This window comes from Phyllostomus hastatus, unplaced genomic scaffold (assembly GCF_019186645.2).
Source record: "Phyllostomus hastatus isolate PE091 unplaced genomic scaffold, TTU_PhHast_1.1 phas_contig_477, whole genome shotgun sequence".
Lineage (NCBI taxonomy): Eukaryota > Metazoa > Chordata > Mammalia > Chiroptera > Phyllostomidae > Phyllostomus > Phyllostomus hastatus.
In genome coordinates, this window is record NW_025333889.1 from 4,604,390 (window position 1) to 4,621,616 (window position 17,227).

At 66.4% G+C, this 17,227-nt stretch overlaps 1 protein-coding gene across 4 annotated transcripts in view; it reads right to left on the reverse strand.

Annotated features, from left to right (window-relative positions):
- DIS3L2 (DIS3 like 3'-5' exoribonuclease 2) overlaps positions 1-17,227 on the reverse strand; it is a 269,396-nt gene that overhangs the window by 6,448 nt on the left and 245,721 nt on the right. For all 4 annotated transcript variants that reach the window (XM_045845838.1, XM_045845836.1, XM_045845839.1 and 1 more), the window contains 2 exons: positions 905-1,088; positions 154-240 (listed from right to left, as the gene is read on the reverse strand). In XM_045845838.1, the coding sequence (XP_045701794.1) occupies positions 154-240; positions 905-1,088 (271 nt within the window). The remainder of the gene's footprint in view (positions 1-153; positions 241-904; positions 1,089-17,227) is intronic.

Consider the following 17,227-nt stretch of genomic DNA (forward strand, 5'->3'; position numbering starts at 1 on the left):
TGGAGGCCGCAGATCAGGCTCAGGATGGGGCCCACCTGCCCCAGGTGTCGCCTGGGGGCGTCTTCCCCTCCCCTCCCCTCAGGTCCTGTGTGTGTGCAGAGATCGCGGGTGCTCCCGGGAGAAGGGGGTGGGTGGGGGGAAGCCCCCACTCACCTGCATAGGCCGGGAGCACATGTTGGTGAGCACCTCCTTCCGGGCCAGGGAGTACTTGTCGTCTCCAAATATTCTGGTCAGGCTTTCCTGGAAGCAAACCCGTGTGACATGCGGTCAGGCTTGGGGAGAGGTTCTGTGGCCCTTGTCACCCACTGGGCCTCTGAGACCCGGCTCTAGGGAGGAAGGGTCACCCGAGGCGCCCAGCCCGCTCAGGTGGCCATGGGCGAGGTGCGAGGGGCCAGCGAGCCCCCAGCCTGGGTCCCCCACTGGGCCTGCCTCAGGGGCGACGGCTCGGAGGTCAGGCCTTTCTCCCGTGGCGCTGGCCTGGACAGGCCGTTTCCGGCTGGGACCCACGGCACCCCACCCGCCCGGGCCCGGGGCACAGGTGGGAAGAGCCTCCCGGGGGGCAGGGCTAAGGCCACGGCCCTCTGAGCTCCCTGCAGCTGAGCTCCACGCAGTGCACAGCTGACGCCATTCACCACTAAAAACACGCTCTGGCCCCCACGAGCCAGCCCAACCCTGGCTGCGGGACCCCTGCCCACAGCTGACCCTCAGGTGGTGCCCCTCGCTGGGGGTGAGCGCGGCCCACAGCCAGGGCCTCCTCGCTCTCTTGCGGGGGGGTCCTGGCGGAAGGGAACAGACCCTGGTGGGGGGCAGAGGCTGCTGCACCCCCAACTTCCAGGCCTTCCCCTGCTTCCCCCAAGCGGGGCCCCTCCCTGCCTCCCCTCACCCGCCGGCGCCGGGCACTCACATTGAGGGCTCCAGCGGAGCTGAAGTCCATGGGCAGCCCCATCTGGTCGCAGAACTCCACCAGGTCGTTGAGCATCTTGGCCTGGGGCGGGGGGTGCCGGCGCAGCAGCGCCGTCTCGGGGAAGGAGCGGTAGACCCTGTGCGCCACGGCCATGTTGGCCAGGAGCATGAACTCCTCCACGAGCCTGCGGGGGCGGGGAGGGGCCGGTCAGCGGCCGCCCTGCTCTCCGTCCGTCCCGGGCTCTCTGCTGGCAGCCTTTCCCGCACCCCCGGCCTCGGCCTGGCGAGGCCCTCCTGCCGCCCGATCTATGTGGTTCCTCGGGGTGCCCTCTCTCGCTCGCCCCTGCTCGCCTCGCACCGCACTAGCAGTCCACACGGCTCCTCTCTGCAGCGCTAGCTGGTGCGCCGCCTCCCCCGCCGGACGGGGCCCCGGAGAGCAGGCTGGGGGGGGGGGTTGCCGTCCGACTCTCCGCGGTCGCCCCAGGGCTTCACCTGCCTGACGCGCAGAAGGCGCCCGGGGAGGACCCCTGGTGAGTGACCAGCATCCCACAACACCCAGGGGCACTGCGGCTGTAACAAGCCAGGGTGGGCCCACAACCCCGTGCCCTTCCGCCCCCAGGAGTGCTGGGCTCCCCCCCCCCGGGGGACGAGGGCTTCTGCAGCTGAGCGGGAGTGTCCCAAACAGCAGGAGGGAACCACACATCGTGGGACAAGGCCAAGGTGCCGTGGGGGTGTTCCAACCCCAGACAGTCGATCTCTTAGGGGTTGACGCTCTGGCTTTGCCTCACTGGTGTGTATCAGAGTCAACAATATGTACGAATGGATACGGCTCGCCGAGGACCTGGGGGAGGAGGGTCGATGGCAGATGGAGGAAGTGGCCGGAACTGAGGCGACAGGCCAAGTGGGAGGCTGGACCTCAGAGGCCTGGGGTCAGTAACCCCCCAGTGCAATCTGGGGCAGCCATGTGCCGCTCCCCGACCAGGGGCTCCATGGGTCACACGTGTGCACAAGGCTGAGCCTCTGGGAGGGGCCTCGGGCACGTTCTGGTGCCGTGGTGGCCGGGGTGCCCTGAGTGGGGAGAGAGCGCCTTGCCCAAGACAGGAACGACTCTCCCCTGCCTTAATCTGAACCCCAGGCGGCATGCCCAGCCTGTGCTTCTCCCGCGAGGGCAGGAGAGGGCAGGGAGGAAGTTCCAGCAGGCCAGGGAGCGGCCTGAGGCCGGGCACGAACTTCCCTTCCTAGAGGTGTGGGTGGAGCTGCAGGGTTGGCCCTGTCAGCTCGCCAAGCTCCTGCAAAGAGAAGCAGCCGGTGGGGGGTGGGTGCAGTGGGGTGGAGAGAAAGAGCTCCGTGTGCGGGGCCCCTCCTCCCCCGACACCGGGCCTGTCTCAGCAGAAGTGCAGCTCTGCCACGCTTCCCCACGGCACAACTACCTCTCCCAGAAGCCCTCCCTACAAGCCCCACACCCCCAGCCCCTCCTCTCCAGGACTGCTTTGCACGGGCCCACTGTGGGGCAGGGACAGCCTGGGCCTCTGCTGGCCCGAGCACCTGGCAGGAAGCGGGAAAGAGGAGTTTCTTCATTCCCACCAGGATGCCCTAAGAGCCTCTGAAGTGGCCATCCTGACCCTTGCCCTCCCCACACCTGCCCTTGAGCACAGCACTTCCTACTGGAAAACCCTCGAGTTCGAGCCCCTGAACCCGACCACCAAAAACCTCCCAAGATGAGGCCTGGACCTGGTTCCACGGGCTCTTGCTGTAGGACCCTGAGGGGGCCACAGGCCTTTTCTGACCCTCCCGCCCCTCCCAAGTAGCACAGGAGCACTGAGCAGTAGCGCCCGTCTCCCAGGGCGGCTGCGGAGACCTCCGGAACAAGGGCCCACGCCGTGCCCGCCCAGCCCTGAGCCTCAAGACAGGAGGGGCGCTCTGGGACTCCCACCCTGCTACCTCTCCCCCACTCCCCAGGCCTTCCCAGAGGCCCGGGCTGCTCTGGGGTCACCCGCGTCACGGGCTAGCATCACCTAACTCTTCGTGGTTGGCTTCTTTCTCAGCGCCTGTCAGCCCGGGAGGAGTCTCAGTTCCCGGCCCACGAGCGTCCGACTCGATGCATCGCCGGCTCTCGGTCAGGCGTTGCAGGCCATCACCACCCACATGCTTCAGATGCATACGGCCATTCATTCGCGTGCTCACTCAGCAAACGTGACTGTGTGCCAGGCAGGTCTAGACCTGTCTCCCTGCCCAGTCCGAGAATCTCTGGGGGCAGGGGTACACGTGTTCCTCAGAGCCCCCAGCCTCCAGCCCAGGGGCCGGCCAGGGTGGAGACCCTGGGCTGCGTTTTGCCAGCGTGGCCAGCAGGGGGCAGCAGGACGCCACAGCAGGGCTGTGGTCGGGCGGCAGGGCAAAGTAGCCCGGCTGAGCCGGGACGGTGGCTTCTGCCCGACCCCCCCACCCCGCCTGGTCAGAGGAACGGAATGCTTGGGCAGCCTCCCCAGGCCGAGCCACGTTCCTGCTCCCAGTTCCTGCCTCACCTCTCAGGGTCTCAGGAAAGGAGAAGGGCAGAAAAGGGGTGGGGAGGGGGGGCCCACGCCAGGAGCCCCAGGCACTGACAACAGACCCCCGTCAAGCAGCTTGTCCAGTGGCCCCACCACCTGTCCCCCCTGGACGGCTGGTTTAGTGCTGCGAGTTGTCTGGGGCCGGTGAGAGAAAAACAAGTGTGCGCTTATCGACCTTGAGAGCCAAGTCTGGCGCAGCTTTGGACGCGGACAGGCCCCTCGGGGCCTTCGGGAGGCTCCGGTTCCCTCTGCGTGCCTCACCTCTCCCTCCCAACAGGGCGGCAGGGCCTGGGAGGGCAGCCTGCAGACCTCCTCCGAATCCGCCTGCTGATACTGAGCGCTGGTCCCAGAAACACGCCGGCGTCGCCAACCCGGGAGGCAGCGCAGCCCCGAGCCCGGCGCCCTGAGCGGGGCCAGTGGTCTCGGACGGCTGCAGGGGCCATTTCCCCACAACCTGTCCTCACCACCTGCTTGCACCGGCAGGTGGGGGGCGGTGCCAGAGAGAACCGGGCAGCGGGCAGCGTGTGAGCCTGGGGCCCGGGGCGGGCCCTGGAGCGCCCTGCAGGAGGGGCACAGTGCAGACGGGACTGGGTCCCCACAGAGGAGCCCGGGGACAGGGAGGCCAAGGAAAAGCCAAGCAGCCAGCAACCAGATTGCAGAGCTCAGGGTTCACCGTCAGCAACCTGGCCAGGCCCCGTGGGAGGGGAAACTGAGCAGGCGTGGCGGGGAGGGGGGCGGGGGGGTGCGGTGAGCGTCCCAGCTCTCCTCTGGGGCCAGCCGAGGCCCCTCTCACCACGTGGACAGGCCTCCAGGCCGGTTTGCTGGGAGGACCAGCAGGGGGCCCCCAATGTCTTCCTTCCGAGGGACCTGGGACGTGGCAGGAGCAGTTTAGAACCCAGGAACCTCAGGGCAGGAGCGGGGAGCCTCAGTGTCTGAGCGGCAGCCCCACAGCCCGAGGCCGGGGTCTCCGGCCTCCCCATTCGGTGCTTCCTGCTTCCCCGAAGCCGGAGGGCTGTGCTCAGCCAGGGAAAGCGAACCGCAGAGGGGTCAGGAGAGCAGCTCTGACGGCCCCCCGCCTCTCAGGCACACTGTTTCACCCCATCGCCTCGCTCCTCTGGGGGCAGGGCACAGGCACTGGCCCCCAGCCAGGCCTCAGTCGGCGCCCAAGCGGCTCTGGGTGGGTGGGGTGCGCCTCTGAGAGCCAGCTGCGCACAGGGCTCTGGGGACCCGAGGGGTGGGAGCCTGCGCGCTGCCCTGGCCTCGGACAGCGCCCCTCCCCCGACAGCCCCCCACCCCGGCATGGCAGACACATGAGATCACCGTCCCGCTGGGGTGGGGGGAGCGGAGCAGGGACTCAGCAACTGCCTGACAACTGCTCTAAGCAGGGGCTCCGGAGTGGCCGGCAGCCAGGACTACCTTCCAGAGCAGCGAGCCAAGCCCTCAGAGACAGGGCCTCGGTCCCACGCCTGGCATCTGCTGAGCATCTGGAGCCAGTGCCACCGGGGGTCCGCTGCTCCGGAGGTCTGGGGCGGGCTCCGCGGTGACGGACAGTTGCACGGCCAGCCTCGGGCCGCGCGCCCCCTCACAGCACCCTGCCTGCCTGCGCTCTGGGCCTCCGGGTGCTGGAGGCAGAGGCAGGAGGGCCGCTGCAAGGCTTCTTCACTTCAGGGAGGGGCTGAGCCAGCCCAGAGGAGCCAGGGTCCCTCGCCTGCTATGGCGGACGGCAGGTGAGACCGCCAGCAACCCCCACACAAGTGCACACACCCCTCCCACAACAACGCCCGTTCGGTCCAGAAGGGCACTGCTCAGAGGTGTTACTGCCACTGAAAGAATAAGGCGTCAACACATAGGCAGTGCTGGAGGTAATTCTATTGGACCTTTTTACTACGGACTCCGCTCTGCCTTTGAGACGCCAGTGTGCACCGCCTCATGACCGCACAGGGAGGAGGTGCTGGGCGCAGCACCTGCTGCTCACCGATGACCGCACCTGTCTGTGCTGCCGGTCCACGCCCGTCAAGGACCTGGGCCAGGTGCCCCTCGGCTCCTCTGGAAGGCGGGGGCTCTGATTTGTGTCTGCGGCTGCACAAGGCCTGCTCTGGTCCAGGCTCCTGCCCTCACCACCCCCGGCCCCGACCCTTCTTCCTCGCTCAGGCCACGCTGCCTGCAGAGGGGAGGCCGCCTACCAGCTCAGCGGCGTGCCCTGAACCCCAGCTTTGCTGCTTGCTAGCTGTGCAATTTCAGATCAATTTCTTAACCGCTCTGAGTCTCAGTTTGTTTACACGGAAAATGGGGATGCAATATGCAAGTGCCTGGCCTTAATCAAATATGACAATATGATTACGCACGCATCCTGTGGACGTGACTGAGCTGGGCAGCCCCAACCCCAGGGTTTGGGCTGGACACGGCAAGAGGCTTCAAGGCTTCTGCAGCCCTCCCACCACAGTGACACCCCCACCAGTGTTGCCCTCACCAGTGTCATCCCCACCAGTGCCATCCCCCACCACAGTGACGCCCCCATCACAGTGTCACCCCACCACAGTGTCACCCCCATCACAGTGTCACCCATCACAGTGTCACCCCCACCAGTGTCACCCCCACCAGTGTCACCGCCACCACAGTGACACCCCACCACAGTGACACCCCACCACAGTGATACCCCCACCAGTGTCACCCCCACCACAGCGACACCCCCACCCTGGGTCCAGGCCTCCATCTCTCGCCAACAGGCGGGACTCCCTACTTCTAGTGGCGCCTGCTCTGTCTTGCCCTTCACCCCAGAGCGGTGTATTCTTTCTTGAGGGCCAATCTGGTCACTTTCCTCTCTCGCTTGAAGGCCTTCAGCGGCCACCACTGCCCTCAAGACAGTCCCACCTCCTGGTCAGTGAGGCTGACTAAGCTGTTGTCATGCCCAGAACCGCCCCTCCCTCCTCCCTGTCCCCATCCCTCACACTCGGACCCAAGTGTGAATTCTCACGGCCCTTTGCACTGCTGTTCCTTTGGACTTGGCCTGGAGTCCTGGCCCGTGCCTCTCCTGTCTCCCTGTCTCAGAGGTCCCCTCCTCTGCGCAGGCGGCACGAGATGCCCGCCCTGCGCTGGCTGGCACTCGGCCCGCACTACTGCGACCGCCCCCCTGGCCGTGGGCTGCCTGCCCCGGTCCCCCAGCGAGGCCTGGCATGCGCAGGCTCCCGGCGAGTCCGTGCAGAAGGGAGCGGTCACAGGGCGGGGCACGCGGGGAGTGGGGAAGGCTAGGTCCCTGCCACCGCGCCCCTTTCTGCTCGGGCACACGGTCCTCACGCATGCCCTCCTGCCTCCTTGTGCTCACCGCCGGAGGCTGTCATTAGTGTAACGCTCTGCCTAAGAAAAGAGCCTGACCGAGGCCATCCCCGGACAAGGCCGGAGAGCAGCCACAGCCCGTTCCTCTCTCCCCCTCGCTCAGGGCGCCCGCAGCAAGCCAAGCCGGCAGCGTTGTCACTCGAAACAAGCCAGACTGCTCTACCCGCCGCCCGGGTCCGCTTCTCTCTGTGCTCTCGCTCACCCTCAGACCGCCCCGAGCTGCTGCTGCTGCTGCTGCTGCTGCTGCTGCGGGTCAGGGCCGCGGGCGGGGGACACGGCGCCCTGCAAGCGAGCCCCTGTGACAGACAACACTGCATGTAGGTGCAGCCCATTCAACCCTCTTGCAGGCCCGGGGGACCTTCCGAACCCCTTTCTGCGTGTGGGCGCAAGTCCCACTCCTCCCCGAGCAGCAGCTGGGGTTCAGGACCGGGGTTGGGGGGCCCCGAGGCCCGCTGCATCCGCGGCGTGCTGGGCCCTGTCGCCACCAGAGAGCTTCAGCCGTGGGAGGACATGTGTCCAGAAATGCAAGATCAGTTCCAAGAGATGGCAACCCTTTGCACAGAGGGATGAAACAGTACAAGTGCTAAGGTCCCCCCAATCCCCAACCCCCCAGCAGCAGGCCTGTCTGGAAAAGGCGGCACTGAGGGCGGAGGAGAGCTGTGCAGTGGGAACTCCATGGGAGAGGCGCCCCGGGGGAAGGGGGTAGAACTGGAGATGGACGTGAAGGAGAAGAACCCAGGCAGGGTGGGACCCAGGGACCGGAGGCCAGGTGCGGTTGGGGTGGAAGCTGCAGAGTCTGAGGGCCGCCAAGCGGCAGCCAGAGGCAGCGGGAGGGCAGAGGCACACGCAGGGTCGGCAGGAGGGGCTCAGAGCGCGACGCAGTGGCCGAGACACGGAGCGGCGCGAGGGGGGCGGATGAGGCCGAGCTGCACCTGCAGGGTGTCCACAGGCCCACGCTGTCGTGAGGAGGGGGAGGGGGAGGGGCCTGCAGACCCCCGGATTTGGCAGGCAGGAGCTCCCAGCCTCGATGGCCGCGGGGCTGGGGAAGTGGATTCAGAAACCCGAAGACTGCAGAGCCAGCGAGGCCGGGGAGGGCAGACAACACCCAGTACTTCCGCTGGTGGACGAGGCAGGCGTTATTGCTGTTTTCTGGTCGCCGCTGCCTGCCTTCGGAAGGTCCGAACGTGCTCCCAGGGGCCGAGGAGCCAAGGTGAGCGAGGCAGAGCTTGGGGCTGAGCGGGCTGCCCGCCCGCACTGCAGGGGGCAGGGGCTCTCGGGGAGAGCCGCCTCCTGGGCAGACCCGGGGGCCTTGGCCTCTGTCCTGTGCCGCTGGCAGCCACAGTCTGCATCGAGGTCAGTGCTGGGCTGACCACAGCCGGCCGAGCAGGCTGTGTCCCCTCCCTCAGCACGTGGCCCCCGGCAGCAGGGCCCTCCTAAGCCCGGAGAGGCGCCCGCTCAGGGCCCTCGCGCTCCGGCCCTCGGCTCCTCTGCCTCTACCCTCTCAGCCCCTCCTGGCCAGAGACGCTGGGCCCCGAGGATGTGCCACCTCCAGACCCACTTTACCAGCTGAACCAGAGGAGGAGGAACCGGCCCCACCCTCCCATGCTCAGAACACTCAGAAAGTGGCTTTGGAAGCGGCCGGGCAGCTGGGCAGCCAGGGCAGCGGCATGGCTGCCACCCAAACCTGAAAGCGCATCCATTTCCAGAGACTAGAGCCGAGTGAGAGGCCGAGGGAGCCTCTGCTGCCCTCAGCCCTCGGGGCGCTCGTCACAGCTCTGTCTGTGGGTGTCTTGTGCAAAGGGCACTGGGCCACTCACGGAGGTCGTCCGGCTAGCTCTCCGTGAGATCTGCTGCCCCGGACGTCGGACGAGAACGGCTCCCAGCCGGTCTCAAGTCCGTCTGCTCTAAGAGCACACTTCCCCACTGGGCACCGCCTCGCCCCGAGCTGAGTGTCGTGTGGCGGAAAGCTGGAGGGCCCGGGCGCCAGGGCACGATGGGAGGCAGCGGCTGAGGAGCACTGGAGCGGGAGCTGCCGGGCTGAGCAGCTGGAACTCCCTGCGGCAGCTCCCTCCCAGGCCAGGCCAGGCCGGGGTGGGGCTGGTGGCCTGGGAGCTGGAAAGCAGGGGCCTGGAGAGAGGGAGCTGCAGGCAGAGTAGGCCAGGGTGGGTGGGGGGCCCTCGGGAGGGAGTTCAGCAGGCTGCGTGATGGGCGCCCACCCACGGCCGACTGGGCACCCCACGTCCAGCATCTGAGTGGAGGGTGCTGCAGCCCCAGGGCTGCCCACGCGTCAGAGCTCGAGCCTCTTGCTGACCCCTCTCCTCCGGGGCTCGCTGCAACCTGCTGAGCGTTTTGGACATTCCCACGAAACCACAGGGAAATGAATGGGGCCTCGCTCACAGGCATGGAAAACCCCAGAGGAGAAGGCCTCTGCAGCCAGACATAACAGGCCCTGTGGGTGAGGCTGGAGCCAGGTTTCCTCTTCTGGGAGGCTGAACCCACTCCAGGCCTTTCTATAGGTTCGGCAGGCGGGGCCCAGCTGCAGCAAGGAACGGCTCAGCTGCTTGTTTTTCTAGCTTATAAGGAAGTCTCCAGAGGCTAGGCCTCCGGAGCACGGGCCCTCAGGCCCTGCCAAAGGGAGGCCCAGTGGCTGCGGTAGGCGGGGGGCGGGGGCTTGCCGAGGAGCCGGGTGGACAGGCAGAAAGCCCTTCGTCAGCGCAAAGAGCAGCCTCGCCGCCTGCCCCGGGTTCAGGGCTTGCTCGGGGGGCAGGCACACGGCAGGCCTGCACGCGGCAGCGCCCGGACTCGCTCAGGGCAGAGAGCTCCCCCTAAGCAGAACCAGGTGGCAGCTTCTGCTGTGCGGCCTCGCAGAGCTGGGCAACCGGGGCTGGCTGGCTCGGCCAGGGTGTTGACACACATGCCTTTCTCCACTTCTTGCCGCTGTCCAACTGGAATCGGAACCGCTGACCAGAGGAGGTGTGGCCAGGACGCACGGAGGCCCAGCCATCTCTGGGAGCTGCCGCGGGCTGCCCCCCGACAGCTTTGCTGCCCGGCTTCGACTCTGGGACCACGGGTCTCTTTCACATTCCAGCCCAACAAGGGGGGCGGGCTCCGTCACCGTGCACAAGCTCCGCGGGGCCAGCCAGGTCACCACTGACACTGGGAGGCTTTGGGCGTGGGGATGGAAGAGAAGGTGGGCGGAACACGCAGGTGTTTGTTCTCTCTCTCACACACTCACTCCCCCCCTGCCCCGCCCCCCTCCCCCTCCAAAAGACAGCTAGATAAGGGAGGATGAGACCCATGTTCCTGGGAACACAAGCCACTTGGTTTTTGCAAATTGGAGCATGCTTTGCTCACCTTCCCGAAGGCACTCCTGGCCCCATGGCGCTGGGTGCAGCTCCCACTGTCCCACTGATCAGGGCCCCCACCCCAGGCACACGGCCACTAACGCTGCAAGGGAGGAAGGAGAGCTGGGGGGCTCGGGCCGGGCTGTCTGTGCGGCACCTCACAGAGCCCTCACAAAAGGCTTGCACAGGGAAAGCCGTGCTGGGCCTGGCCTGCTCAGAGGGACACTGAGTGTCCGGGAGGCCAGGGGTGGTGAGCACATGGGCCGCCTAACCAGACTGCGGCTGGGCTGTGTTCTGGGGCCTGTTCTCCCCTGCCAGCCCACGGGGGCACGGGGGGAGGGTCCACCAGGGTAGCTGAGGCCCAGGCCTCTCTGGTGCAAGTGGAGGGAAAGGCACCGTGTCCAGGAGAAGAGGGTTTTCTGGACTGGGCACAACAGGAATCTGAGTTCTTGAGCTAAGCAGTGGCTCCTCAGCCATAAGGAGGGAACCTGCGTCTCCATGTCTTCCCGCACCCCGGCAGCTGAGCTCTGCAGAGGCTGCAAGGCTCCGGGGGGGAGGGCGGGGGGCAGGCCGAGGCCACAAGGCCTGCGGAGGCTCTCCGCACCGGGCACGTGGCTTCTGGCATCCAGGGCTGCAGCTCCCTCGGCCCCACAGGCTCCTGCCGGCCAGCTCCCGCCCTCGGCCCAGCTCTCCCAGCAAGCCGTGGGGACGCGGGTGCCTCCACACCGTGGGCCTCCTCTGGGCTGACAGGCACCCAGGCTCTCCGGATTCCCCCCCGGGGCTCCTGCTGTGCTCCCTCTGCCTCCACCCCCTCACCCACCTTCTCTGCACAGCCTCGCTGTCTTCAAGGCCCTGCTCAGGACCAGAACTCATCACGGGGTTGCCAGTTCTCCTGTCTGGGGGGCCGGCCTGGCTCACCTCTGCACCCCAGGGCCAAGGGCACGCGGAGGTGCTGATGAAGCGCTCGAGAACAAAGAGGAGTCTGGGAGGCACCGTTGCTCGGTGCACCACAGGAAACGCTGAGGGGAGAGTGGGGCCTGTTTCTGGGGCGGGGGCCTCGGGGTGGCGGTTGGGGGCCGCAGCTCCCAGCAGCTCACTCCTGCTGGGAGGAGGGCACGCACGGGACTCGGGGACGGAACTCCGGCCAGCCTCGTGGGACTCACTGAAGCTGCTCGCGAGAAACTCCTGCTCGCCTGTGGGAGGTTACCGCTTCGGTCCCACACAGGAGACAGGTGTGCCGGGGCTCATCTGCGGGCCACCTGACCGATGAACACTCTTGTCCAGGGGCAGCCCCCTCACGGCAAACACGGAACCCAGCTGACTGTAAAAAAGCTCTCTTCCTCGGCTGCTTTCCGCTGAACCAGCACTCGTCCCATCGCCCCCTGCGATGCAGCGTGCTGAGCCTGGCCCCACTCTTCCTCAGCCGTGCGGTAAAGCCCTGCCCCACAGTTGTGCGGACCAGGGTCAGAGTGGTGTGAATGGGTATGTCTCCACCCGGAGCCTCGGGCTCCCCAGCACTGTCGTCTCCCTGCCCAGACACGCACACGGCCAACATCCAGGGGACACCAAGGCACACGGGAAGGGGCACTGCTGGTGTCACCCCGTCTCTACCCCTGGGCCTCTGGCCGGCGAAAGCCCCCAGACACGGGCTGTGTGAAGACGCAGCCCTTGCAGGGTGCCACCCTCCACTCCACCCTAGACCCAAGGCCAGAGCCACCTGGATTAGGCCCTCCACCCCTCCAGGGGAGCCGAGTCGATGCAAGCCCGACTACAAGGCCAGTGAATGCCAATGCCCGACTGGACCCCACCATTCTGCTTCCCTGAACAGCGGCTCCCAGTTCCTCTTTCAGGGCAGCCCAGGATGCAGAGGGGAGTCCTGTTTATCCTTGGCTTAGAGATGCTTTAGGAAAGCTGGGCACCCGGACACTGACCGGATTTCTGCATCAGCAAAGGCCTGCGCAGGTAGCTCGGGCCAGGGCTGGGTAGCCATCCATGACGGGAGGACCGGTCGGTTCTACCCAGGTCTCCCTCAGGTGGGCATCGCTCTTCTTGGCGGAGGCCACAGCCCCCAGGGCTCTCTGGCCTCAGCCTGGCTGCCCCCACCCGGGTGGTGGCCCTGCCTGACGCCCTGCAGGGCCCTCCGGGCCCCTGGCTGCAGCTGTCTGCCCTCGGTCTGGCCTCTCGTGGCTCCCATGAAGTCACTGCGGTAGGTGGGGGGAGGGGGTGACGTGCTCCCTTTAACGGTGCCTCTGCCAGTCCGTGCGCCAGCCGGTCTGTGTGACCCGCAAGCCCAGTTCCGCACATGATGCATCTGGGTGCCGGAGGCGTTCCTGCCAAGTGGGCATGTGCAGCAGTGGAGAGGCCCAGTCACTGGTTTCGCCAGGACGTCCTCTCACAGGCAGCGGGCAGCTCAGCAGCGTCCGCTGCTAAACCTCAGACGGAGCCGGGTGCTGCCCCTCTGCCTGGGGGCGGCTGCAGCGGGGCGCTCCCTGCGGAGGGCTGAGGCAAGGTGTGCCCAACACCCCGGCACGAGGCGTGCCGAGGCAGAAGTGGCCGTGGCACACAGGCGTGCGGATGGAAGCGGCCCACGCGTGTGCTGTGTCTGGGAACGCTCCTGGAGTTTTAGGGAGAGGTGGTCAGGGGCGGGGTGGAGAGAACCATTCTTCCATCCGTGGTCCTCAGCGGGTCCCTCTACTCCAACAAAGCCTGGCACCACAGAATGCAGGGCCCTGCGAGCCAGCCTCCTCTCTCCTAGCTTCTGCACCCCGCGCCCACCCTGTCACCTGCCACAGAGCACCTGCCTGCCCTGGGCCGGGTGGGCCTCCCACGCCGACTCCCCAGCAAGGGGTGGGAGGCGGCCACCAGCGCACAGGCGTCCAGGGGCACGGGCTCTCCCAGGTGCAGCGGGCACGCCCCTGGGAACTGGCTCCCCACATCCCTTGCACGCCTCTGCCACGGCCCTCGTCACCCCACCAATGCCGTTCCACGCACGTCCTCCCCAGCGGGCTGAGCACCGCGGGGAGAGGGGGGCCTGTCTCCTCACCCATGCTCGGCAGCACGGGCACGAGCAGGCGTCCAACAAGGTGTGCCGGGCAAGCGAAGGAATGGGTCTCGTCGGTCAGCGCTGACGACACCGGCCGCTGGCCCTCTGACCCCCAGAGCATGCGGGCCACCCTCCTGCGGGCCCTTCCTCGCTCGTGCTCGCACCGAGGAGCTCCTGGGGGCCACCCCGAAGTCTGCCAGCGGGAAACACGCCGCCTGGGACGTGCCTCCAGTGGCCCCCTGCCACAGCCCAGCTCCGCCGGGGCTCCGAGCAGCACTGGCCTCGGGTCCCCCCAGCCCTGGCCCCGGGGTGGTGGGGGGGACAGACAAGGAGGGCGGGGGCTGGCTCTCCCTCGGGGACCCCCTGTGTGCTGGCTTCCTCACGCGAGGGAAAGGTGGGGAGTTGTCCAGCACGCGCTGCCTGGGCGACCTACCCGCAGGCTCGCCCGTGAGGACGAAGGGAGGGACCCGTGGAGAACCCTTATCTCCGGGCCCGGCATGCTGTTATGTGTTCCACACATATTCGTGATTGTAATTATGAGAGCCTTAGGGTGACGAGAGTCTCATGTTATTAAAAACAGAAAAGCGTTAGGACTACAGACCACGAGGGGATAAGAGCAGAGGCAGCTTGCTCCCTGGAGCCGCTCAGCCAGCACCTGCCGGGCGGCCGGGCACTGTGCTGGGGCTGGGACAGAGCCGCCACCTTTGCCCGGGCACAGGGACCCAGAAGACGGGCACGCACTCACCCCCAGCAGACTTTCCTTAGCGTCAGGAACTGGCTGTCTCCTGTGGCATTATTTCCCGGGCTCCCACGAGGTGTCCTCTGTGCTTCGGGCAGCGGGGCCCTCGGGGGGTCTAAGCAACGTGGCTTCACGCTCGCCGCCCCCCGACCCCCCCTTACCCACAGCGACGTTTCCGCGAGGCCAGTGACGGGAGCCTGGCTCGCGGGGCCCTCGGGGGTCCTGGGGGTCCGAGGGCACACGGACAGCACAGGAGTCACGTCCGACGGCGCTGACGACGGGGAAGGCCTAAGGGCGGAAGGGTGCCTTCGGCTTCAAGAACAGGACACCGAAGATCCGAAGGTCTCTTAGAATATTTACGACGCGAAGATGGCAACAAGCTGCCTGGTCTTTCTTCGGTCTACCCTGATGACTGACGAGGGGAACAGATTCAGATTCCACCGGAGGGCTGCGCAGAGCTCAGGGGAACCTTCTAACATGACGATGCACGAAACAATTCAGATCAAGAGTCGGTCTAAAAAGCGGGGCCTCGTCTCACGTGTCTGGAGCCCAGCTGCACGCAGCCTGGGGCACCTGAGCCACAGGGCGGGGCCAGGAACCCAGTGGCGACAAAGACCGGGGCAGCCACCGGGGTGTGGGAGCCGGGCGCCGACGACGGGGCTCACGGGGAAGTCACTCGGAGCCTCCTCTCCTCTCCAGCCGGCCTGACCCTCCACGGGGCGGCTTCCTGCCTGGCCTCGCACCCCCGGGGCCTCCCTCGCACCTGCCGGCCCGGCGAGGGCGCTGTCAGCTCCTTCTGCACCGTGCTGGGGGCCTGACAAGGGACCGTGAGGGGGGCCACGGGCAGGTGGGGCGGGGCCTCGCGAAGTCGACTGAAGACACCGGGCGGCACGGGGCACTCGGTGTGGGTGGCGCAGAGGGTGCTGCGGGGCGCAGCAGCCCACGAGGGAAGTCCTCGGTGCCACAGCCTAGACGCCGCGACCAACCAACCCCGCGCCCTCAGAAGGGCCGCGCTACGTCCAGCTGACACTACCACAGCAAACAGTAGGTGTCTCCGAGAAAAGTCCTGGTGCGCGGGAGGGCGCAGCACCCCCTTCCAGGCGGGAATGCAGCTCTGCAGAGCCGCTGCTTCCCTGAGGTTCCAGACGCTCCAACGTGGGGGCCGGACCAACGGCCGTGGCCGGCCCCCCCGCTGCGTGAGACGCGGCGCGCAGCCCGCCCGACCGCGCAAGGGAGCTGCAGAAGAGGGCCGTGGGGGCCTCACTTCTCCGTGCCCCCACAGCCCTGCAGTCCCACGGCGATGACAGCAAGTCCTCCGTCCAGGAAATGAGCCGCGACCCCCGCCATCCCGGCCCACTCTCACGCTGGGCACCGGCCCCCACTGGCCGTCCTGGCCGCGGAGGGCGGAGACCACGTCTCCCTCGCCGTCTGCTCGGAGCCCGGCCCAGCCGCGCCGGCACGTCCCCGGGGCAGGTAGGGCCCAGCGGGGCGGCACGTGTCCCCCATCTCAGCGAGGCCGTGCTCCGCTGGCGTCTCAGAGCGGAGCCTCCGAAAGCCCAGCCTCTCTTTCACCTGACTCCCTGGCCACGAGCCGGGTGCCTGCCGGGTCCCCCAGCGAGGGCTCGGCTCACCTGGGGGCCGACCGCTGGAGAAGTGCGCCAAGAGGAGAGAGTGACTGTGCCCGATTCCTCTTTAATAAATGAAGCAGCCAGTAAGTGATTTACATCAACTGATGGCCTTTGTTATCGAGCACAGCAACTCCTTCCAGCTCCAGAGGCTTCCTGCCCGGCCACCAAGAAAAAGCCGCAACGCCCCGGAGGACTGGGGAGTGGCGGTGAAGACAGACCTGAAACACGACCCCGCAGCCAGCACAGCCAAGAGCGGAGCGCCAAGCACGTTCTGGTCGCCGGCCAGGCAGCTGCAGGAGGTGAGGGCCCCAGGCACCTTTCTTCGGGATCGGAGCCAGCACGCGATTCTGTGGCCCGTTTCCCGTGTGGGCTCCCCTCCCTCCCTCCCGGAGAGTGTCTCAGGCTCGGTGTCCCAGGGGCCCGAGAGAGGGTGTTTGTGCAAAGGGACTCGCTGCTCCAAGTATCCGGACACGCCCTGGTGTCTGGCGTGACAGGTCGGCACGGAGGGGGCCAGAGACTCGTCCACCTGCTGGGAGCTGAGCGGGCCTGTCCCTCCAGCAGGGGAGTGGCCTGGATACCAGCAGCCTCATCTGGAAGGCGGGGAGAGGGGCCGGCCCCTTAGCGCTGAAGACTGCCCAGTTGAGCCATCTGCTCCGAAAGCTGACCTTACGGGCCAAAGAGCAGTCTTCCCGGATACAAACCTGTGGATGGACAAACACCCAGAGAGGCAGAAAAAGAGACACGGCTCATGCCGGGAAATTCTGACAAAGGTACAGATGTGGCAGGCAGAGGCACGGAGAAAACAAGTATGCTAATCCTGCCCGTTCTCCCTCGTGGGCCAGAGCGTGTTGTCACATGCTGATGAGCATCTGGGAGAGAGCAGCACAGGGGCCCAGTCGCACTGGGCCGCTGCAGCCCCGGGAGGCCCCCGCCCCGAACGAAGGGAACTGCAGGCACCGCAGAAAGACGAGGAAAGAAAAAGGCAGAACTGCACAGAGATTGAACTCAAGAAGGAAAAAATGTATGTGCTTAATGTAACCCTGTGTGCAGTCAATGAAGAAAACACTTTCTTTAATGAGGTCTTTGATAATTACGAGTGTTTAGTCTCCAGAGCTCCCTGCAAGATAGAAAATCCTAGAATTTTCTGTCTTGCAGGGAGATCTCTTGGGTCATCCCTGGGTAGTCACTTGGTCTGCAAAGGAGGGTGTGAGAATAACAAGGACATCCTCGAGTGGGCAGCCCATGGCTGGTTGGGTTCCAGCTCGGGTCTCTACCCTCCCTCTCTCCAAATCTCAGCGGAGCGAGAGTCTGGGTATCTGCACAGGACTCACCGTCCTCAACCTGGGACAGCGGGGGTTGTAAAGAGCCGTGGCCCAGGCAGCCCGACTGGAGGGGAGCTCTCAGTCACCCCTCCTACCCTCTGGCGTCAGACGAGAGCACCCGTGGCAGCAGACACTGGGGGGGACCCTGTGCCTGGCCTGCTGGGTGGCTCCGCCAGGTGGCTGAGGAGAGCTGCAGGTGCAGCCCTTCGGGATCCCAGGGCGGTGGGAGGGCTCCTTTCCTGTGAGACTCAGGACAACTCAGGTTTGCTTCCATGGCAACGGAAATCCGAGAAAGATGGGATGGGACAGATGACAGTTATATAAAGAGGTTTGGAGGAGGGGGAAGGGAAAGATGTTAAATATACCTAT